Source organism: Halichoerus grypus, chromosome X (assembly GCF_964656455.1).
Source record: "Halichoerus grypus chromosome X, mHalGry1.hap1.1, whole genome shotgun sequence".
In the NCBI taxonomy this organism is placed as follows: Eukaryota; Metazoa; Chordata; class Mammalia; order Carnivora; family Phocidae; genus Halichoerus; species Halichoerus grypus.
This window is the reverse complement of record NC_135727.1, coordinates 121,084,302-121,109,685: the sequence shown is the minus strand read 5'-3', so window position 1 is coordinate 121,109,685 and position 25,384 is coordinate 121,084,302. Positions and strand designations below refer to the sequence as shown.

General features: G+C 39.7%; 1 protein-coding gene across 5 annotated transcripts in view; it reads left to right on the top strand.

Annotated features, from left to right (window-relative positions):
* The window catches only part of GLRA2 (glycine receptor alpha 2), a 176,802-nt gene extending 157,041 nt beyond the window's left edge, over positions 1–19,761 (top strand). For all 5 annotated transcript variants that reach the window (XM_078063944.1, XM_078063941.1, XM_078063943.1 and 2 more), the window contains one exon: positions 18,195–19,761. In XM_078063944.1, the coding sequence (XP_077920070.1) occupies positions 18,195–18,473 (279 nt within the window). In that variant the 3' untranslated portion in view covers positions 18,474–19,761. The remainder of the gene's footprint in view (positions 1–18,194) is intronic.
* Positions 19,762–25,384: the final 5,623 nt, after the last annotated feature.

The following is a 25,384-nucleotide window of genomic DNA, read 5'->3' as shown; positions in this document are numbered from 1 at the left end:
TCATCACATAGAATAATTTAATCCTATGTTGCGGGGGGGGGGTGTGTTTGGGGTTTTTTTGGTTTTCTTAAGAGTAGCACTAGCTATTTGGTGGCCTGAGATGATCCTTCTGGTATTGGGAACCCAATGAGAACCTGAGGCAACACCTTTCTTTGCCTGTAAGTGAGAAGGTGGTCTCTCGGCTCCGTGTGCACATGCACGAGGAGGAGACAGTATGAAATACCAGCCAGTAGAATCCATGCCAGGCTGAAAAGTTTCACCTTAGTTAACAGCACTGAACTGTGCTCACATGTATCGTGGTAAAACAATTGTTCTAAATAGTCACACAACTTTATTCTGGGAAGCACAAAATGCTTCCAATTAAAGTAGTCTGGCGGTGAGATTTTCCTAGGGAATTTAGGAGGTTTGTTAAATGTCGTACAGCCAATTCCTGACTGCCAGACCTTAGATGCCTTAATTTGTCATTGAATCATCGAATGCTCTTTCACACTTCCTGTCTTTTAGGACAGACTGATATAAGGGAAAAAAAAAAAACATAAAAATCTCTGTTACAAAGCCAGCTTGCTTCATCCCAGCCAAGTACCCTGTCAGCATGTTTCATTAGAGCACCCTTTTCTGGAATAATTCTACCATGTGAATTTCTGCCCTCAAAAAATATATACCTTTTTCTCTTCAAATCCTACAAAGAAAGAGGTGAGAGAGAAGCATGGCATAGTGAAATGAGTTTCTGCCAGGAGTCCAGCTGGCTGAATTCAGATCCTGGCTGGTACTCTAGTTGCTGGGTGATTCGGAGCCATGATCAAATCACTCTGGGTCTTAGTTTCTTCATCCATAAAAAGGGTCTAATAAAGCCCTTTCTCATGGAATTACTATTAGAAGTAAACAAGATTATGCATGTAACAACAGTGCCTTGCACAAAGCCAACACTCATCAAATATTTTCTTTCTCTTCCCTTTGCCTGTTTTTAAAAAAACCCTCAGGAAAATGTTATCAGACATCTAAAAAGCAGAGGCTGTTCATTATTAATCTTTTGATCTGATGGGCCTGTCATGTCGTCTGGTACATACTCAGTACTTGAGAAATATTTGTGGAATGAATTACTGGTTTCTACTCAGGACTTGTAGCTCAGTGGTCTGAAAGTGGAAAACTAGCCAGCACTAAGTCATCAGAAGTCATGCCATTTCTTATATGGCGCGCGGCAGACGTAGATAGCTACATCTTCTTAAGAATCCAGCCCACTGGCATCTCACATCTAGCCCAACGCACAAATCCGTGGGAAAAGGAATGGCCAGCTACCTGCAATAGTATAATTGAGTTCTTTATGTAACGTTATCTTCTCCTGCTCATATAAAATGTCCTCTGACTCTTTAAAATGATCCTATGTATTATTTTGATTAATTGCCCACTGTTTAGTGCACAAAAGACTCACAATTGTATTATTAAAATCCAACCTAATAAATACAAGCATTTAGGAGAGAATAGAAAAAAGGTGTGGTTCCTCCTAAATGGGTGGCAAAAAAGCAGGAGGCAAGAACCTTCTGGAGGGAGCTATAATTTGAGCTAAGGATGGAAGGTTGAATTGTCATCCAGCAGGCAGACAAAAGTCAAAGAGAACCACTGGACAGAAAGAATAGGACATGTAAAGGGCCTAGCACAATGTCTGATACATAGTAGGCCATCTCTCAGATCTCCTTGAAAGCCCAGCACCTTCTTCAGCATGATGCATGACAGCTACAGGGAGTTTGAACAGAAGAGTTGACTCTTTGTCAGGACTCTCCTGTGTATTTATTTAGAAGTCTCTTTTTTAGATTTCCCCATGACTGGCACATGCCTATCACATGGTAGATGCTCAGTAAATACTTGACGAATGACAGCTGACAGTGAAGAAACCAATTAAGACCATTCAACACGTACTTTTCAAACCGTGGGGTAGGACTGACTTGTGGGTCATGAAGCCAGTCCAGTGGCTCAACACCAGCTCTTTGGAAAAATACAAATTAGGGGAAAAAAGTGAGAAAATATCAGAGTGCACTCTGTTTTGGAAAAGTCAACACCACTTTGTGAAACTTTGGTTTCTGTTAGATATACTCATGTATGTGGGAGTGTGTGTATGTGTATATCCTGGCTGCCAATGGGAAATAGGTTTCCTACCTTGGGTCATGGTGAAAAAGTGCCTTCAGCCTGCATAAGGCCAAGTAGACAAGTTCACCAGAGCTTCTCTGATTTAAATCTTCACAGACACACTTAGGAATCAGTCACAGATCGAGTAGCAGGGGTCTTTATTTGGTTGCTATGACGGAAGGGACAGGAGGTGGCCCTTGCACTCATTAGTGCACCGCCCCCAAACCCCCCCCCCAAGCCGCTGGCCCTTGTCTTACCAGCGCGCACCCACCCCCTACCTGAGCACTGTGATGCCCGTGGCCCTGTGGGTTCATCATGCAGTAACTGTGCCTGCAGTGTGAGAGCCGTGTCATCCTCAGTGGGGTGTGACATCGGCCTTATCAGGAGACACAGACTGAGGGGAGAAAAGGCACCCGCCCAGAACTTAAGTCTATTTTCTATGAAAATATATTTTCTTATAACCACATAACGTTAACTCTCTGCCTTTGATTATGACTGTTGCACTGACATTCTTTGAAAAAGAAAAGGAGGCAGATTCCCCATTATATGCTAAGTACGGTGCTACATACCTTCACACACCTAATGACCCAGAAACTCAACTGGTTAACAGCTCAACAGAGAGTGATATTATTTTCAAGTTGGGCCCGATCGCTGTCTTCTGTGTTTACTGCAATCAATCTTCCCTCTGGGCCTACAGACAAGTTTCTGTCTGAAATCTTAAATCTGGTAACCATAGTAATGAAGCACAGAGAAGGGGAGATCTTGGAAATGTGCTACAGATACTCCAGGAAACAAACAAACCTCATTTTATCTATTATTTTCCATTTTCTTTCTTCTATTTTTTGTTTTTGGCAAGAGTTGTTTGCAAGAAGCTATAGTAAAGTGCTAGTGAACCAATGGTTGCAGGGAAGGTAGAAGAGAGCTAGGACATAGATGATCTGCAAAACTGAATAATAATCCAGAATAACGGAGTATAGATTGTGTTTCTGGTTCACTTCACTGCTTTGAATGTCCTTGGGAGAAGCGCTACAAAAGTGCCTCCTCATGGTTTACAGTGCTCATATGCTTCAGTAACTGCTAATTTTAAAACAGAACCTACACTCCGTATTCATTTGAGAAGACCTAGCTTATTGGGATCATTCAAATTCAGAAGGAAATAACGATTGGCCAGAGAAAGCAGGTTTCTAGTTGTTCACCTGCAGAAAATGTGTTTGTTGTGCAGCTTTGGAAGATGAAGCAATGGCCCACAGATGTCTCTTTCCTCAGGCTATGCCTCACTGCCCCTCTGTCAGAGCCTCCTAATGCTTCTCCAAGTCACGCCTGGGTGATGCCATCATGACGTTAACCTGTCTCTTCAAAGTGGAGAGAAGGGGATCCAGGGCAAGACCAGAGATCCAGTCCTACTGATTGAGTTCTCAGTTCTTGAGTTTTACTGAGCTTCCTGCACCAGCAGCCAGCTCACCAAACCCTGACGGCCCACAGCATTGCCTCCTCTCCCTCTGAGCTCCTTTCAGTAGAAATTGAGCAGTGGGAGGGAAGAGAAGAGGTAGTTACTTAGAAGGTTGATATTATTGCTTGTGGCCTCTAGATTTCAAAACTGAATAAAGATAGGGTTCCATGAATATGGTGTGTTGACCTCCAGAAATACACCCATTCAGGGCCTAATTCTTCATATAATGTGACGTTATATGTTACTATTTGGGGGGTTTCATTATTCTTTAGCCTATATTTTATATATTCTATATTAGAATCTTTTTCAAAATTGTAATAGTAGCAAGGGACTTGTTGCTTAAATGAAACCCTTAGAAATAATGAAATAAAATACTGTGCAAGTCAAAGATAACTGAAAGAGAAAATACACCTGAACCAAACTGTTCCTGTGGGGCTGATTATATTATGGCAGGGTTTCTCAAAATGAGATCAGAATGACTAGAAATCTCCAAGAGGTCAAGGAGAGTCATAGCAGGGCACAGCTTATTGAATACATCTTTCCTGCACATGGGTCAGCACCTTCCATGTGTTTTGCCCTCCTAGACTTCTGACCTTAGTAATTTTTACATGATCAGAGATGACCACAATTAGTAGGTACAGAAATGGTCATCTAGTTGCCTAACCAACATGTGACGCCAATACCCAACATCTCCAACAAATGATTAAATGGCTTAAACATCTCTATCAACGAGGAATTCATTACCTTCCAAGGTGTTGTGCTCCACGTCCAGTCACAGAGTTGTTAAAAGTTCTTCCTCATGGTAAGTTGACTTCTGTCTCCCTGTAATGTCAACCAGTTGTTTCTGATTAGCAACCTGGGAGCCATTAATACAACTGCTCTTCACTCTTTTGAAAACACCTGTCATATGAGCCAGGCTCATCTGTTTCCAAGGCCAGCCTCTCTTGTTTCTTCTATGGTTCCTCAAGTGGTATGCTTTTGGGGACATTCAGCACGCTTGCATCTTACCCTGTCCTCAGGCTATTCCGTATTTCTTACCCCTTTTCCTATTCAATGACCCAAGCACAACAGTCTATAAGCTGGGATATCTATGAAATTCTCTCTTTCAAGAATTTGAATGAAGAGTATTCTAATTAGATGATAGATGATAGGGGCACCTGGGTGGCTCAGTCAGTTAAGTGGCTGCCTTTGGCTCAGGTCATGATCCCAGGGTCCTGGGATTGAGCCCCACATCGGGCTCCCTGCTCAGCGGGAAGCCTGCTTCTCCCTCTCCCACTCCCCCTGCTTGTGTTCCCTCTCTCGCTGTGTCTCTTTCTGTCAAATAAATAAATAAATAAAATATTAAAAAAAAAAAGATTCTCCCTCTCCCTTTAAAAAAAAAAAAAGATGATAGCAGGGACTTGAGTTGAAAAGGTCTCCACAAGGTTGAGGCTGGGTTGGCCCAGCTGGAACATGCATAAGTAAAGGAAACTGAAAGGAGAAGAGCTGATAATGGGAGAGGATAACGGCCATGAGAGATTGAGAATGATCTCATTTCCTGACTTGCTCACTGGAGTTCCTGGGCCCTGCTCACACCATCATCAATATCCCCATCATAACTAACATTTATTGAATATATACTATACACCAGGCACTGTTAAAAGCCCTTAATGTGCAGTATCTCACTGAATCCTTTCAAAAATCCTAAAGGACGTTGTCACTATTTCTCTCTTACTGCAGAAGAGACTGAGGCACGCAGAGGACTGAGTGACTTAGCCAGCTCCCACACTGGTTAGTGGCAGGGCCAAGATTTGAAACCAGGAGTTCTGGATCCAGAACCCAGGCTTCTTTCCTTTACAGGGCACTGCTTCTGGATCCTTGGAGACTCATGATATTTTCTTACATATTTTTATAGTAATTTCTTGAAGAAATTCCCCATTTATTTAAGCAACTGTGAAGTAGGTTTCTGTCTTTTGTAACAGATCCTCCCTGATTAAAATACAGGAATATTAGAAGATACTGACTCCTGGCCAAAAGGCACAGACAAGTGCCTTTGCGCTGTTGTATAGTTGCTCTAAAAAGTAGGCTCAGTTGATGAAATGAGGCTGCCTCTTGACATGGCTCACTTTTCTGTAACATATCTGTAACACTCATGTATATCTTCCAGAGGCAGTGCATTTCATGGTGCTAATAGAAAAAGGATGCCATCTAGCTTCTCCTTCATTACTCCAGCCTAACATTAACCCTTCCCTAGGATCCTATTGGTCTGTACATTCTTTTACCATAGCACACATCACATGCTATTGGAATCATTTGTCTGTGTCAGTGTTTCCCAACCTCAGCACTATTAAGATTTCAAGCTAGAGGAAGGGAAAAATGAAGGGGGGGAGAAATCGGAGGGGGAGACGAACCATGAGAGACTATGGACTCTGAGAAACAAACTGAGGGTTCTAGAAGGGAGGGGGGTGGGGGGATGGGTTAGCCTGGTGATGGGTATTAAAGAGGGCACATACTGAATGGAGCACTGGGTGTTATACGCAAACAATGAATCATGGAACACTACATCAAAAACTAATGATGTAATGTATGGTGATTAACATAACATAATAAAATAAAATTTAAAAAAAAGATTTCAAGCTAGATAATTCATGCTTTGCTGTAGTGGAGTATCCTGTGCACTGTAGGATGTTTAGTAGTATCCTGGCCTCTACCCACTAGATGCCAATAGGACCATCTCCTCCATTATGACAACCAAAAATGTCTCCAGACATTGCCCGATATCCCCTGGTGGGTAAAATCACTCTTGGTTGGGAACCACGGGTCTACATGTTCTAAACCCCTATCCCAAACCCCTGCTGCCTTCAAGGGCACGACTCTGTCTTTTTCATCCTTATTTCTTTTCAGTGTTTGGGACATTATGATGCTTAATATGTCTTAATTGAATAAAACTATAGTAACTTGCATTAAAAAGGTGTTTTGTACTTATAAGCCTGAAGTACCTATATTATCTGTATCTGTCTGGGTTTAGTCAGGAAAACAGAGACACTAAACATACTACCATATTAAGGGGTTTAATATAGAAATCAGGGTTTATATGAATATGAAGAGTAACTACAGGAATGAAGGTCTGGAAGGCTATAGTCAGAAGAGAGGACTTTAACTTGAAGCTCTGGGTGGAAAAACAGGTGTTCACAGGGAAATCTGAGAAGCCACCATAGCCAGCCTGGAAAGTGAGATCATAAAATGGGAGCCCGTTGAAAGATCTGGAATCCCACTATGTCTAACAAAGCAGCCTCATCTGACATCCACAGACTCCCAAATAGAATAGCCTCTGCCTCCTTCCCACCTTTGAAATATCTCAAATTCTTCTCCCTGACAAACCTTAACATGGAACCAGGCAAGAAGGGAATTGTCGGAAGTGTAGTTTTTCCCAGCCTTAAGGCAGGCTCTTCAGCAGGAATGGCACTGCCAGGAAAACGACAGCTAATCCTAACAATAGCTATGTGTTAGCCTAACAAGCCACTTTTTGACACCAAGTGTGTACATGCGCACACACACACACACACACACACACACACACGAGCTGATAATGGTCCAGAGAATTTGGCAGTCACGATCATCCAAGTTAGAAAGGAAGTAAATGTGATTTTGTTGCTGCTGCTGTTCTTGTTTTTAGTTTGGCAGAGGGCTCATACTCTGATCACCCATCCCCTTCAGTTTGCGCTCTGTAGACAGTCGCAATGTTCACTTTGTTTGCACCCGGAACAGATGGCAAACTATGTTAATAATCGAACAGCTCATACTCCAGATGGAAGATGTTACCCTTCATGCTTCTTAGAATTTCGGGTGTCTTCTGAGCATTCTCGCTAGGCCAGAATTGACAGAGATTACTAGGAAAGAATTTCCAGACACAAGGCATTGCTTCGCTCTTGAGGAATCGAAGCCTCAGAAGCATGTTATCAACTTCTAAACTACTCCCTAGGACTACAGCTGACATGAAGTGAAAACATTTCTGCTTTATATATATTGAGCCAGAAGTCAAACAATTACTTTTAAATAATGACTTCCAGTCCATTAAAAACATGGTGCTGCGGGTGAGGTGTGGTCCAAAGTAGAGTCAAGTTTATACGTCACTTTAGAGAATTAGATTCCACATGTTCATTGAAAGGACGTATACTTCAAAGACTGCAGGGCCCATGACGTCTAAGATATTTACTATCTGGCCCTTCACAGAAAAGGTATGCTGACACCTGGGCTGGAAGGAGAGCAGCAGGAGTTAAGGTCTGAGAGGTAAAGGGGACATTGCAAGGACTTGTCTTTTACCGAGTGAGGTGAGATCCACTGGAGAGTTTTGAATTGATGAGGATCTCCCTTGACTCACATTTTAACAGGATCCCTCGAGTTGGGGTCCTAAAAATTGACATTATTGTTGGGAGGGAGGATCTAGAAGCCAGGGGACCAGATAGAAGACTATTACAGTAATTCTGGTGGGAATGATTCTGATGAGCCACCATTGGGCGACTCAGACCAGCATGCAACATTGGAGGTAGTTAAAAGTGACTAGATTCTGGTTTGGAGATGGGGCTGACTGGACTTGCTGGTACTTGATATGTTGCCTAGCCCCACACAGGCGCAAGGGAGGCCAGAAAATGCAGTCTCCCCATGTGCAACATGTGTGACCGGCTGAAACAGGGCCTCTTCAGTAGGGGCGATTTTACAATGTCTGGCAATGTCTGGAGACATTTTTTCATTATCACAACTTGGAAGGAAGGGTGCTACTTGCATCTAGTGGATAGCAGCCAGAGATGCTGCTAAATATCCTAAAACATACAACACAGTTCCCTACAACAAATAATCACCTGGTCCTAAATGTCAGTAGGCTACAGTTAAAAAACCCTGAGCCAAAGGAAGATCCACCACTGGAACAAGAGAGACAGATGGGTTTTTGTAGATAACCAGGAGTCTTAGCCCAACCCCATTCCTGGGCCCCAACCCCTGCAAGGCATTTGGAGGCTGTGGCAGGCTCAGTCCTGGAATGCTAGCTCATACCACAACTGAGTCCCGTCTGACCTCCTTGCCCACATATTCCCCCCCGTTACTGGAGGTGAGCTTTGTCCTGCATAAGAGGCACTGTGTGCTTTTATGCTCACATGGAGACATGCAAAAATAACATGTGACCCAGGCAAGGAAGGAGGTTTTGTGAAATGATAGCTAAACGATGCATAGCACCACAGGGCATGCATTCGTTTGTTTTAAGAGATTTGTGAAGAAAATGTTCCATTAATTAGAATTTCATGACATAAAACCGATGTTTGGTGATGACCATAGATTTACAGGAATTATATTCTGTTCACCACACCCAGATGGGCGGCATGTGAGCTCAGATACCCTTAACGTTATGCAAATTTAGTCTTTGCTATGGGTAAAAACTGATAAGGTCTAATTTATTTGGTGAAATATTTGCATATATCTAATATGTACTGTCTTTTCATTTACCTAGCATTATTATTTTGACTTGCAAATAGATGCATAAATTAAAAATTGTTTCTTTGTATTCTGGCATGTTTGTCTATGCCATTTATTTTCTTTGCAAATGAGTGTACATTGTTTGCTAAGGTTGTTAATGAGTTTGATCTAAATTTATGTATTTTCACACTATCTGGGCTGCTTACTAGCTTAACAGTGGACCAAAAAAATGGACAGTGTTTCAAAAATAGACCATAAACACCCCAGTCCTTGAGTGGCACTGTTAAGTTTAAATTTGCCCTAATTTTATGTCAATTCAATATGCAAAAATAAGCGACGTGATAAGTAAGCAAGGAAAGCATTTTTCGTATTACAAAAGACTTTTTTTCCTACTATTCATTTAAGAAGCATTTCCTTTATATATATATTCGACATAGGAAGCTTCAGCCAAGTATTGTTCTAGGTACTGGGGCTATCAAGCTTTGAGAAACTGCATCCCTATACTTGAAGGTCATCAAGGAGGCTGACATGTAAACAGCTGATTTTAATACGATGAAGCAGGTTCTGTTATGGAAGCATGTACCAGGTGCTTCTGAGGAGAAACTCATGACCCAGGCTCAAGGGTCAAAAATAGGCATCCTGAATGGGATGATGGCAGAGTGGGGTCTTGAAGGATATGCAGGAGCTCACCAGGTGAAGAAAGGTAAGGGGTATTTAATGCAAAGGGAAGCAGTTGACTAAAATCACAGATCATGGAACCCCATGAGAGAAGTAGGTATAAGGCAGGACATAGGGGACCTTGAATGTCACACAAAGGAGCTTGGGAGTGGTCATTAAGGAGATGAAACTGTTGAAAACTATGAAGTCGGGGAATAGAAGCAGTGGGCCAATGGCATTCCCTCAACCCTATGACAGCAGAAAGCAGGGCTGGCTTCAAAATTTGTGGGGCCTGGTGCAAAATGAAAATGTGGGACCCTTGTTCAAAAATATTATGAATTTTAAGATGTCTCTAGCAAAGCATGAAACCAAGTATGGACCCTTCTAAGCACTGGGCCCGGGTGTGGCTGCACAGTATGCATGCCCATGAAGCCAACCTTAGCAGAAACTATCAGGGCAGGGGTAGGAAGAAGACATTAAGACCCTCATTTACATACTCTCTAGTCTCTGGTTGCGAAGATAACTCTTAGACATATCAACCAGCTAGGGATCAGTTTTAAGGCAACATACTAGCCAGCATTAGAGTCCTATACTGAAACTCAGAAGATGGCCAAATGACTAATTTCCTCCTTTTAAAAATGAGGAAATGGGAGAGCAAAAAGTCTGAGGGGCTCTCCTAAACCCACACATTTAGGAGATAGTAAAGACGTGAATTCAACCGAAGTCTTTCAGATTCGGTTCCAGTGTTTTCCTCTGCTCCTCTGCAATATCAAGGCTATTGTGTCTGTAGTGAGAGGGATAGGGATGGAAGTTCTTAGAGGCTGCAGAAAGGACTGCAATTGGCAAAGAGAGGGAGATCAACTAAGAGACAGTCACTATCCCCTTCTCTCTCCCAGGGAGCATATCCTTTCTGAGCTTTTACTCAGAATCAAGAGGATCATGGCAGGCATAGTTATTGAATAACTGTCACAGGACCAGCACTGTACCAGAGAATAGGGCTCCAGAGATGACTTTAGCACACTCTCAGGAGCTTACCCTCCAGTGAATGAAGACAATAATGGAAATCAGCTATCAAAATTCAGAGTTCCTGACTACCCAGTTTTTAATATAATTGGGAAACAAAAATTTTAAAATAACAATAAAAAGGAAAATGGAGAATGTAGTCTAAAAACCAATAGGTAGCTAAAGAGTCTTTTCCAGATGGGGGCAATCACAGATGATTTGCACATTGCCTTGTGTATCTCAGCTATATTACCGTGGATACCCTCACCAATTCTGGAGACTCTAGGCGCATCTGACCACCAATACACCTTTGTACATATCTCAAGGATGTGTCTTGTATTATTCTCTATGTCCCGCCCCCAAAAAACCCAAGGTCTTATTCATCTTTTGTTTCCCATGGTTCTGAAAATAAAGCTCTAAGCAGGCGGCATGGTTTGCAAGGCCCTATATGATCCAGCCCCTGCTCACTTGTGAAACCTGTCTCACCCCACTTTGCCCCCGCATTCCGGGAGCCATCCCACCATCTCTCCATTGCAGCAGACCCTCCCATCTTAGACATCTCCCTGCTCTGCCTTCACCTCGTTAATGCCTTTGCTTTTTCAAGTCTCTAACGAAATATCACTTCCTCCAGGAAAAGCTTCTCCTATTTGCCAGATGAGACCAAGACCCCCATTAATAAGCTCACATAGCACCCTATAACTTTCCTCCAGAGCCCTTATCATAGTTAGCAACTATGTATTCTTGTGATTATTTTAATTTATGTTTGTCTTCATCTCAGGATTGTGAATTCTTTAAAGGCAAGAACTTGATCTGTTTTGCTTACCAATGGATCCCTCACAAATGGCCCAGTGCCTGGCATCTCCTTAGGCATTTTCTGACTACTCAATCTGAAACATCCATTTCTCTGCCACACATGTCTCTTAAGTTGCTTACCTTGATTGTTTTTCTTCAAAGCATTCATCATTATTTGTGTGTGAGTGTGTCTGCGTAAGTGTGTGGGAGTATTGTGTGTGTGTATACACGTATGTATATATGTGTGTATATGTAGAAGTGTTTGTGTGTGGGGGTGTATAATTTCTTTACTTGTTACTATCTGTTTTCCCCAATAGAATGTAAACTCCAAAAAAGCAGAAACTTTGTCTTCTTGTTTACTGCTGTATCCCTACCATACCACACCCCTGGCACGTAACAGGTCCTCAATGAATCTTTGTTGGAAATACAAATATATGAATAGCAAGTGCTCAAGAAATGAATGAATGATAACATGAATGATATCCTGCATTGAAAAAGAGCTGCTCCAATGATAAGCTTCCCTTTTGGAAAAATTGCTATTTACTGTCTGCCCAGAATGACACTTTGACAGTTTTAATTCATTTTACAAGATGTCATTAAACAACAAAGGGGGTTATATTTGGTTTACTTTACTGCAAATTTGTTGTTCTACAAAGTTCAGTCAGAGTCTTCATCCATAATCTTCAATGAAGCCATTTGGGATTTGATAGGGACAAATTCATAACAATCATAGACTTTCAGAGTCTTTGGAATCAGACAGTTTTGGGATCAGACAGACCTGAATTTGAATCTCAGCTTCAACATTTATTAGCAATATAACTTTGGAAAGCCACATAACTTCTCTCAGTCTCAATTTTCCCTGAAAGCATGTGATTTCCACGGTCAGTTTGGTGAAAGGACTTACTGTAGTTTTAAGGGCTTAGTACATAGTTATAATCAATAAATGATTACTATTTATTATTCATATCGATCCCCAAGTCCCTGTGACATAAAGGAGAAAACTGAGGCCACAAGAATTGAGAATTTCTCAAGGCCATCTCTCCTCCCCAAGTCCAGGTGATAGAAATCAGCAGGCCTTACAATTAAATATTATCCAGCCTTCATTTGACCAGGGGTCTTTTTCGCGGGGGAAAACCTACTGTGTTTGGACTCAGTGTTTCCTTTTTTTTAAGAGGTGGGAGAAGGGCAGGGGGGGCATAGGGAGAGAGAATTTTAAGCAGGCTCTGTGCCCAGCGTGGAGCCCGACGCAGGGCTAGATCTCACAACCCCGAGACCATGACCTGAGCCAAAATCAAGAGTCGATTGCTCCAACTGAGCCACCCAGGTGCGCCCCCCATGGGCTCACACTGTTTCCTAAGGAGGGCCAGAGATTCCGTTATGTCCTTGCACTGATTGAGGCTCACTACAACCTTGAGTTCCAACTGAGGAATTTCCTATTCCTATAGAAGAGACACTCAATCCAATCAAAGAATCTGGTTGAGAAATGTGATGGAAAGAATTTTTCCCTACACCAGTTTTTAGGAATCCTTTTCTTTCCTCCTTTCTAGGGCATAGAAGAAAAATTGGAACTATGGGCTCCCCTAAAATCTTTCATTTTATAAATACCATGTTCTTTAAGTATATTGAAATCATTTGCTTGTGACAAATAATTCACTACAATGCAATTCTGGTGAGCTTTAGGTTTAATTTCACATCTAGACAAGAGTTATTCCAAATACAGGAATGAGTTAATTTTACAGTAAGTAAAACTGAGGCATGAATTAAATAAAATAACAAATCTCAAATGAATTACATAGTGCCATGACAGTGCTTCATATGGCAGGATAGGATTTAAGGAGATTTTTCTCAAAGTGGGATATAGAAATTGAACGTATTGAAGCTCGGATGATTCATTTTCTGTGGAAATTTAATCAGTGAATAACAAAACAGAGGGATCTAGAAGTATTTACTGTTCAAAGTTCCTGAAGATGGTGGGTCAGCAGCAATACTTAACTAATTGGTTTCCCGGCTAATTAGAAGAAGTGGAGAATATATGCCTAAAATTCTTTCCATACTGGGAAGGTCTGATTCTCCCTGTTAATATGTTCAACTAAGCTGTGCCTACAGATTGTTCTTTCTTTTAGCTTCAGCTTAAGCATGACTCAAGCTCATCTCCATTTTACCCTCATATAGGAATCTTGCCATATTACCACATTTTATTCTGAACCTGCTATAAAGGCAATTAGTCATTCATTATAACACAAAAATTCAAACTGGTTGCAATTATGTTTTCTGAATCAAAACCATACCCTTTGATGTGGATAATTTAAGGTTCTATGTTTAAAATGCATTGAATGAGTCATAATGGTAAGTAAGAAGACCCTTAAACTAGCATTCATATCTTCTGCATGTGAAAAAATTAAATGGATAATTTCTACCTATGACAAATTTATTTTTGTGGTGGAGAATTTTAAAGAATGGATTTAATTAGCTGTAACTATGCTCAGAAGCATAATTTGAAGTACCATTGAATGAATGAAGAAAGTATTTTCAAGAATAGAAAAAGCCCTCTTAAAATTCCCTTTTGTTCATTACTCAACAAATGTTTATTAAGCAGCCACAGTTTGCCAGGCAATGTACAACTTAATGATAACCTAACCTGGCATCATTCTACTCTAGCTCTGTACTTAATTGAATGAGTTAATCTCTTCAGCTGTCCATTCACAGTATGTGAGGAGAAACTATAGAAATTAAATGAATGAGTCAGTCTGAAAAGAAACATGGATGTGGGTATTTAGGTTTCTTTTTGTTCTGCATGCTAAAGCAGGTTACTAGCTAACTAACTTTTCTATTTCTTCAGGGATCCAGGAATTTAAAAAGAATCTTATCTCACTCAGGCAGTGATCTATATGCTTAATCATGAGTTTCTAAATGTTTATAGAGGTGAGAACAGCAATTTGCAAGATTCTACAGATATGGAAAGGAAAAACAGCACAGTAAGTTTAGGCAGATAAGGGGAAATGTACTTTGAGGAATAGTTCCCATTCGAAAAGTAATTTTATACTTAATAATATAGAATAGGTTCAGCATTTTAGAGCTGGACCTTAAAGCTCATCTAGGTCACTGGTTTCCAACCTTCTGCATTAGAGTCACTGGATTTTAAGAGTCTCATGCTCTACCGACTGAGCTAGCCGGGTGCTTGAGTCACTGGATTTTAAATCTCCCTAGAAATTCTAATTCATTTGGCCTGGAAGGGGTTTGGAGGGGAGGCAGGCATGCATATACTTGTAAAAGTTCCCCAACAGTCAAAGCTGAGACCCACAGATCTAGTCCAGCCTTGACATTTTTGGTATGAGGTCCCTGAGGTCTTTATTTAATTAATTCATTTATTTCATTTTAAGTAGGCTCCATGCCCAGTGTGGAGCCCAACACGGGGCTTGAACTCACAACCCTGAGATTGAGACCTGAGCTGAGATCAAGAGTAGGACGCTTAACAGACTGAGCGACCCAGGCGACCCCCTGAGGTCTTTAAAGAATAAATAACTTGCTTAGGATCAACACAGCTTACAGTGCTTGGAGCCTGACCTAGAACCCAAATATCCAAATTCCTAGTCTGTATCTCTGTTTACTAAACCAACTGGCACTGTTTCTATTTCTCTCACTCAGTAGTTGAGATCTAATTACCAGTTAGTAATAGAAAGTTCAAGACAGCTATAACCCATGTGACTCCCAAGTCCCCTCCCCCAATGACCTGTGTGGTTCCTTTCTTGCTAAGTACTGAATAAATCTTCTGATAACATTGTAATAATTAATATGTTTATGCCACATTTTTAAATACTTCACTTATTTAAAGCTTTTGCATCTATAAAATATATCATTCACATTTTAAGACAAAGAAAACAGATTCAATATTTGAATCTGAGTCCAATTAAAGTCTTCATTTTTGAGCTTATATAGCTGGGCACATCAAGGTACTCTAATGTCAGGCTGGGTTTTCTTAGCCAGCTTCCTTTTATGATAATGTCTTTAGGTTGAACACTTCCACTGGGTTCTGAAAGCTCCATGCAAGTAGGGCTCTTGTCCAACTTCATCAACTGTTTCTGAGGACCTAGCAAAATGCCTGCCATAGACTCAACACTCAATAATTCATTGTTGCATGAAAAATCCTTCATTATATTTTGTTAAGAAATGAGATGGAGTGTCTTAAACCAACTTGTATAGAATAATCCCATATAAATAAAAGTACCAGGGAGATGATTTTATAAAGGAGTAGATTTACAGTTACTTTATTATAAGAGCTCTGGCCTGATTTTCCTGCCATAAATTTGTCCTTGCTGTACCATTTGGATTACAGTTGGGCTCTCATTCATACTATGTTCAAGTACTTCACTCAAGATATCTTTTACATGTGGCTGAAGGCACAACTGATATGCAATAAACACCGATAAAATAAAACTCATACCAAGTTTTTTTGTGTTTTGGGAAACATAAGCCTTGGTATTATCTGGCAAAATAAAGAGTGCCCTGCCTTTGGTAACTCCCAGGGGTTGAACAGTATTGTGGAAGGCAGTGAACTCATTTCAAAAGAAGATTCAATCGATGGTTATTTAGAACTAAATTTTTATTTTTACTATTTATTTATTTATTTATTTGAGAGAGAGGGAGAGACAAAGAGTGAGAATATGAACAAGTGGGAGGAGGAACAGAGACAGAGAATCTCAAGCAGGCTCTGCACTGAGCACGGGCCTGACACAGGGCTCCATCTCACGACTCATGAGATCATGACCTGAGTCGAAACCAAGAGTTGGTCACTTAACTGACTGAGCCACCCAGGCGCCCCTAGAACTAAATTTTTATTAAGCAGTTCATTTCAATCCCATCTTTCCAACTCCACCATTTTGACCCAACCACACACCAAGATTCCATACATTTGATTCTACTAAGGCTATTTGCACTTTACCCTGAGGTTGCAGTTTTTTTAGTGTTTTATTTAATTCACATAGAAACAATCAACATAAAATACCACTGACATCTGTTAAAATGACCCATGTTTAAATATGGTAGAGATAAATAACTAACAAAAGAATCAATGTTAAAAATTGACACTAGAAAACAAGTGTTGGTGAGGATGTGGAGAAAAAAAGGAACCCTCGTGCACTGTTGGTGGGAATGCAAACTGGTGTAGCCACTGTGGAAAATAGCATGGAAGTTTCTCAAAAAGTTAAAATAGAACTACCATATGATCCAGCAATCACACTACTAGGTATGTCCCCCAAAATTACAAAAACACTAATTCAAAGGGACACATGCATGCTGATGTTTACAGCAGCATTATTTACAATAACCAAGTTATGGAAGCAGCTCAAGTGTCCATCAATAGATGAATGGATAAAGAAAATGTGATATATATAGGTACACACACACACACACACAAACACACACAATGGAATATTACTCAGCCATAAAAAAGAATGAAATCTTGCCATCTGCAACGACATGGATGAAGCTAGAAAGTATAATGCTAAGTGAGTAAGTCAGTCAGAGAAAGAAAAATAGCATATAATTTCACTCATATGTGGAAATTAAGAAACAAAACAAATGAGCAAAGGGAAAAAAGAGAGAGAGAGAGAGAGACAAACCAAGAAACAGACTTAACTCTAGAGAACAAACTGATGGTTACCAGAGGGGAGGTGGGTGGGGGGATGGGTGAAACAGGTGATGGGGATTAAGAGTACACTTATCATGATGAGCACTGAGTAATGTAGAGAATCGCTGAATCACTGTATTGCACACTTGACATTAATATGATACTGCATGCTCACAATACAGGAAAGAAAATAAAACGCTTGATTAGGGCATCTGGGTGGCTCAATCGGTTAAGCATCTGTCTTCAGCTCAGGTCATGATCCGGGATCCCGGGATCGAGCTCAGCAGGGAGTCTGCTTCTCCCTCTGCCCCTCCCCCTGCTCCTTCTCTCTCTCTAATAAATAAATAAAATCTTAAAAAAAAACAATTTAAAAAATTAGATTGCCTAAAAAAAATTGACACCAGACAATTAGCCATGGTAGAAATATTCAGCACCACATAGTGAATGTTTAATCTCTGATATATAGCTGAGATGAACTAGAGGACTGGAGAGGAAACAGGTATACATTTAGGGGGTTAATCTTAGGTCTAACATTAACATTAAAGCCAATGTTAATGGAAGGAACTAGGCTGTGAATGGGCCACAAATTTGCTAGCTAAATTTTCCTAAATTTAGGAAAAATTTACAATTTCTAAAATTTCCTAGCTCAAGGCCAGGTACATAGCAGGGATTCAGTAAATGATTTTTTGAATGAATGAATGATGTGTAAGTGAGTAAATGAACAAATGGTCCTCTATATAGATGTAGAGTATAATATTTGGATCTGGAGGCTTGGCTTTAAAACAGTCCATTCAAAGTTATGGATCAATAAACTAGATTTTGGGAAAGTCAGTGCTGAACATAATGTAAGTGTTTCTGTTTGTTAATTAAAATGACCACAAAGTCGTTATTCTTACTCTTAATTTTTCAGCCTGAAAGTTAATAAACTGTATCTGTTCCATGAATAATTGAGTTGAACTTGAAAGAGAACTCCACATTCCAAAAGCCTCCCACACTACCAGTTAACTGTGATTTATCCTTTTACTTCTGAAGAATTTTAAGCATCTTCCATCTGATTTGACTGACAATCAATCTGTGCTTCCTCTGTCTTTATTCTCCCAGGAAGAAGATGTTACTCGTGAAAGTCGTTTTAATTTCAGTGGTTATGGGATGGGTCACTGCCTCCAAGTGAAAGATGGAACAGCTGTCAAGGCCACACCTGCCAACCCACTCCCACAACCCCCAAAAGATGCAGATGCCATCAAGAAGAAGTTTGTGGACCGGGCAAAAAGGATTGACACGATATCTCGAGCTGCCTTCCCGTTGGCCTTCCTCATTTTCAACATCTTTTACTGGATCACATACAAGATCATTCGGCATGAAGATGTTCACAAGAAATAGATGTGCCCTTCAGACCCTGGACTTTCTTGCCTAACTGTTGTGCTTGTAAATACACAGTGAAATTGTCTTTATATCACTTTGACAGAGGAGGAGACCGGGGGAGGGGGGCGGGAAGATCATGAGAGCAGGTTTCCTGGCACCTACATGAATAAAGATAAGTTATCTGGGCAATGAAGGAAAATGTTTGCACAAAATTAAGGTGTTACAGAATCATGTGAGCATAATTCCCTTCATAGTCTTTAGCATTGTTCTTTCAGATGATGTATTAATTAGACATGATATGCAAGGTCAAGTTCTCGAAAGCTATTTGTCTTTGGTTTGGTCTGGTTTTGACTAATTCTGGTACTGAAAAGTTAGCTTAGACCACACACACACACACACACACACACACACACACACACACACGGAAAATGCTTACCATCTGACCATAGTGACTAGCCTATAGTGAGTCAAGGACCAAACTTTTTCAGGAAAATGCTGCCTCGTTTTTAAAACAAGTACTCTGAGCCACAGAGTCTGAGCTACAGTTCTTTACAATGTCTGTAATTAGTGTTTCACCTGAGAAATCCTTTTGTGGGTCGTAAATTATTTCTACTTATTGAGAAAAAAACAACAGAAAATAAACACCAACCACAAAGAACAGATTTCTACTTTACTGTCCGTGTAGGTGTGCAATTTAATATTATTTTTCTTTCCTAAATGTAATTTGGGGGTTTAAATTGTGTGTCATAACTGATTTGATAGTATACCCTCTTAAAAATAAATGCCCATTTTATTTTAGATCCCGATCAGCACACTGTATTTTTTTCGCTTTAGCTATATTTACATGTGACTTTAACTGCTCAAGTGTGACTTAGCCATTGCAACCTCTCGGCCACAGTATTTATGGAGATGGTGTGTCCTGAATGGTGTAGCTCATATTAGCTTGAACTTTCCATTTCTGCTCTCATTGTAGGTGTAACTACTAGTCCTAATGTCAAATGACCCATGATTTCTACTGTCAATCAAGTGAATATTGTTTTAAATATCCTTAACTAACTTAAAGAATTTTAAAATTGTACTGTGATTTTCATAACCTGTTGCCTTTTTGGTACCAGAGCTACGTGGTTTGAATCCTGGCTACATGTTTTAAGTAAGAAAAAATAAATAAAAGACGTATTTTTGCTTACTCAGATAAAAGACAACCTGTAAAAATATAATGAAAAACTTAAATTTTACATGTGCTGTCAAAGGGATTATTAAAAATATTTGTTCAATTTCAATAAAGCTAAGTGTGCCACAAAACTTCCCTAAGAGTCTTGCCATTTTTGCACCACAATGTAAGTAAGTTGGATGACAATGGTAACTTGGATTTTTGTTTCTGGTCTTTCTCACAAACTTAAAGTGCTTATAGATATGATGTTCTGCCCTAATATAATAGTTGCTTATAGTGTCCCCAGGAAGAAAGGAAAAATATTATTCTCATTGCAGAAACAGAGAAACAGGTATGTGGAACTACTGGGAGTCACCGTGGGCAAAATGAATAGTGGATACTTCATATGAGCTATGCAAAAGTTCCAAGAACACTGAGGGATCATGAAATACCAAAATGAAAAGAAATTTAAAAGAACAATCTGTCCACCTAGCCATCCTGGTTTTGTCAGGAATGGAGTTCTATGATGAAAAAAAAAATATCTGAAAACCTCAGTGAAGTAGATGAAATTCACCTTAACCCCTTGCAGATTTTCCTTAATCAAAGAAATCCATCATAATATTTTCAGATAAGATGCAGATTTATAAGTTGATGTTTATGACCTTTTAAACCTATTCAAATATTGAATCATTTCCATAGAGAGGAATATTGTAGAATGGCTAAAAGCAGGAATTTTGCAGATAGAAAGACTAGCTTGGCCACCTATCAACAGTGTGATCTTGGATAAGTTACCTGACTTTTCCTGAATAGCTCCTGTTTCATAGAGTTTTAAGAGGATAAAATGAGAAAAATGCAAGTAAAGCCATTAGCTTAGTGTCTAACACACAGTAAATTTCCAATAACTAATAGATAATAGTAAAATTCTTATTATCATGAATAGTATTGGTTATCCACTGGGAAAGAAGCTTTACAATTCCTCACCTTGGCAAGATTAATGCTATGTTTTTTGTATCATTCCTAAAATATCATTTCTGTCCTATTGCTCATTCCTTTCCAAACAAATAAGGCAAAGTCTTTGATTGTTCTCATTTCTCTTCCTCCCACTAAAAAGTAGTAAACTGAGGCTAAAATGCCTTTCAAACATGGGCCTGATTCTGTAAGTATCTTAGGAAGAGCCCTGATGTTGCTTATGGAGGGATGGGGAGGCACCTTGGGGGATAATCCTAAGCTAAATGATCATATCTAATCAATGTGTGTACCATATAATTTTCGGGGGGGTGTGGTCCCCACATCAGACAATTTTAAAAAGATTCTCCTCTAAACATACCTGCCAGCCACTCAAGTAGGCAAAGACATCCTGGGTGGCAAGAGGGATTCTTGACTTATCTCTGATTCTAGTCTACATTCAGTGGAAAGAATTCTTCAGTGCACTGATTTGAGTTATATAAATAAGATAAAATCTCAGGGAAAAGATTTTTGAGCTGCATACTCTGGCAAAATAGAGAACTCCCCTATAATGTTATTGGAGATTTTATTTAGGACATTTTTCTTTCATAATAGTATTTGAAGGAAAATAGTTCAAGAATAAAAACATGGATCTGAGGAAGAGAACTTACCAGTTTTTATTAGATTGGAAGCTTCTGGAAGAAAGTGGCTATGTTTTCGTGGGTTCTCTGCACTGCCGGCCAAAGCTCAAATGCCCAGTGAATATTATTACTACAGCTAGGAAAAAGTTGGTGAGGGAGGATATGATGTGCCTATTGACAAAGTTATATAAGTTTTTCCCAACAAAGCAATGACATGAAGTAACCAACTACTGCTACCATTTCTCGGATAATGGATTAGTGGGAGATTTGTCTTTTAAATATTTTTGAATTCCTACCATTCGGTTTTAACAACAGATCGAGATGACTTAAGGCTTAAGACTCTTTATGGCATTCTCAAACACCTTGGCCCCAAACAGATGCTACAAACCAGACTTGCTGTAGATATTTTTAAAATCCTTCCAGTGTTAGTATTAAGCTCCTCATTTGTGCTGCTGAACGGAACTGCCAAATTCTGAAACCACATTTTCCAATAAAGATTAAATGAGTATCATTTTATAATACGCTTAGTCAACTAATATCAAATAAGAAAGTTCTATCCAAAACATAGCACAAAATTCCCTATCATAAGATTCACAGTTTTGGAAAAAAAAAATCTATTGAGAATTTTTTTAATTTATGCATTTCCTAGTTTAAGCCCAAAGCCAATTTGTGGAATGAATATAAGTCATATGTCTGCCAGATAAATTTTTTTTAATCTTTCAGCCTCTGCTTTAAACTTTTTCTTATTTTCACCAATTTGGGTTTTCCTAAGTATAATTTAAATGATTCAAGTAATGCATGCTCTTCATAGATCACAAAGTAGAACTAAAGATAACACCACAACCTCATACTCATACAGTGCTTTCAACATATCAGAATGTTTTGATGTCCACAATAGCATTCAATTCTAATAATTGTCCAAGGTGGCCAGATCCAAAGGATCATATCCATCCTTTGGTCAATAGATAAACAGAAGCTCCATGAGTTAAATGCCTCACCCAAAGTCACCTGTCATATTGGGGGTTGAACATCCAGCATAATTTGTTTCCTAACTCCTCAGACTCTTACCTGTTCACTATATACACTGTGTTTAGGAAAATAAAAGCTGAGAAAGTAAAAAGTCATAGTACCACTGACTCACTCTCATGGATGACAAAATAATTTGGTAAAAGAGGGCATATAACAGAAGATTTCTGTTGAAAATGCCTAAGAGAAATTAATACTACATACAGCATTAAGAATATCCTCACAGAGAGTAATATCTTATGCAATTGATGACCAAAAAGATACTGGGGGTGACAAAAGACCAGCAGAACTCAATTTAGGAGGTGTTATTTCCATTCTTGAAAAAGGGAAAATGACCTTCACATTGTTACACATGCCCCCACATAAGAAAAAAATGCAATATTCCTACTTTGATGCAAACACATTAAAAATAACAAGTAATATAGGGTGCCTGGGTGGCTCAGTTGGTTAAGCTTCGGGCTCTTGATTTCGGCTCAGGTCATGATCTCAGGGTCGTGGGATCAGGCCCGTGTTGGGCTCCGCGCTCAGCATGGAGTCTGTTTGAGATTCTCTCCTGCCTCTAACCTTCCCCCTGCTTGCATGCTCTCTCTCAAAATAAATAAATAAAATCTTAAAAAAAACAAGTAATATAGTTTCCCCCAAGCTGAAGGTAGTGTATATGTGATGCTTTTAGACCATGAATCAGCATTTAGAAAGCACATTATCACCTTGGCACAAATGATTCATAAATAGGTGAATGTGTCTTCAAAGAGGAGAACAAAGCTCTGGGGTGCTCTTTTGAAGTGTGTATAACACTGGCCTTCTGGTAGGACCCAGGGCTGGTCATGAAATGGACAGCTTGGTCAGTCCTCATGCAGACTGAAGCCTCATGAGAGGTTCCAGGTCCCCAAAAATAATAGAATCAAGAGCTAGGAGACCCTTCATGTGCCAGGATCAGAACTAACGAAGACTTCATCAAATCCAATAGATAATCATTTCCTGAGCTACCCCTGCTTTCTAAGGAGAAAGATGTAGAGGCAGGGTAGTGAGAAAGGGAAAAGAGATCAAAGAAATACAGTAGTCAGAAAGTTCCTTTTAAGGCATAAATCAGATCATGTCACTCTGATTTAAATCTCCAATGGCTTTCCGACTTAGAGAATAAGCCAGAATCTTCATTATGGCCACGTGATCTGACCTCCCTACCTCTCTCCCATCACCTTCTCCTATCCCCTCTCCCTCCAGGCATACTGGCAGGTGCTTAAACATACCAGCCACAGTTCTACTTCAGAGTATTGCATTTGCTGTTTCCTCTGCCTGGCACCCTCTTCCTTAGACCAGGATTTGCGAAACTTTTTAAAGGCCAGACAGTAAATTGTTTAGGCTTTGCAAACCATACAATCTCTGCTGCTATTATTCAACTCTGCTATTGTGGTATGAAAGCAATCATAGACAATATGTCAACAAATGAGTGTAGCTGTGTCCCAATAAAACTTTATTTACAAAAACAAGTGGCAAGCCAGATTTGCCCCACGGGCAGTACTTGACCAACACGTGCTCTAGATACATACAGGGCTTACTCACTCATTTAATTCAGGCCTCAGCTCAAATGTCTCTCTATCAGAGAAGGCTTCTCTGACCATCCTATATAAACTAGTACCCTCCAACCATTATACTCTATTACTCATTCATGCCTTATGTTTTGCATAGCATTTGTCACTTCCCAATTGATGCTTCTATGTGTTTATCGGCATGCACACATACTTGAAGGACAGTTTCATGTGAGAAAGTAGAAACAGAGGGATACACATTGTTGTATTCCCTGATTCTAGATCTGTGCTTGGCACTTAGTAGGTGTTCAATCAATATAGTATTTGTTCAATGAATATTGAATAGTTAATACTTATTAAGGAGTTAATTGAGTGTTTGCATGGGAGGCTAGGAGATGGAAGTAAGCAACCTAATACTAGCCAGTTAGATAAAAATTGCTTTGAAAACTTAAGCAGGTTTTGGGTTTGTAACGATGAAGAAATTGTACTAGATTAGCATTTTCCAAAGTGTGTTCTGAAAAACCCTATTTCTACAGACCCTTAAGGGTCTGGGATATTAGCCATCCTGCCTGAATTGAGTTTTTGTAGTCTCCCATTGACTTTTATCAAAAGATGGGGGCCTTCTAAGACATGGGGTTTCTGAGAGGTACCTCAAGGGATCTCAGGCATTTCAAACATATTTCTCTTTACCTCCGCTATGTAGTAGCAACTCAATTTCCCCTTGGTAGTCAGGATCAGTCACCCCAGCTAGTACAGTAACCCCCTTCTCTGTCTGCTGGCACAAGGAGCCCAAAATGCCAGGCAGCAATCTCAACTTCCAGTTCTATCATTGTGTCTCTGAGAGAAAGCAGAGGCACAGATTTCAGAAAATGTTGTAGATTTGAGGCTTTGTAGCTAAATATTCTTAAAGCATAATTTTCAAAAAGATAAAATCATGACGCTCAAGCAAATATAAAATTAACACATGTCAAAAATTAATTTAACTTAATAACTGATAAAAAAACAGTAAAATGTTAAAACCAGTCCAAAGAGCATTTGGGAAGTTAGGTATTTACAAGCATCGCCAGGGTAAGTTTCCAGATTTAGACACACAGCCAGTTGATGTCCAACAGGTCCACAACCAGTAACCTTTGGGATTATTTCTTCTTTAGACAGAAATTATTCGCACTTCTACTGGACAAAATTCTACAAGTTCACCTTTGCCTCTATAGAGTGGTAAAATAGGCCAGACTATACAATGTCAAGCCCAGCACTGCATTGAAAGAGTACCTGCAACCTTTTTTTTTTGGTCTATTTTCAAGTTTCAGATAATTTTTATGACAGACCACAATTCAAATTTAATGCTTATCTGTTATTTGACTATTAATATCATACCTTAACAGGACCAAGACCCAGAGCGTTAAGTGACAGACTCTATATCACACAACATGTTAATGTAACTTTGGGCTCAGAAACCAAAATCCCCTGAATTCTATCCTGGTTCCTTTCTAAGTACTCCCGTGCGCTTTTTTTCCATGTATCCCTGGTAGAGAAAGTTAGAAAGGGCAGTTTCTTTCCTTTATATTACTCTACTTCCATGTGATTATTTGCCCATTCTTCTAGAAGGCAGGTGGCATGGTTGTAAAGGCACAGTTTGTGGAA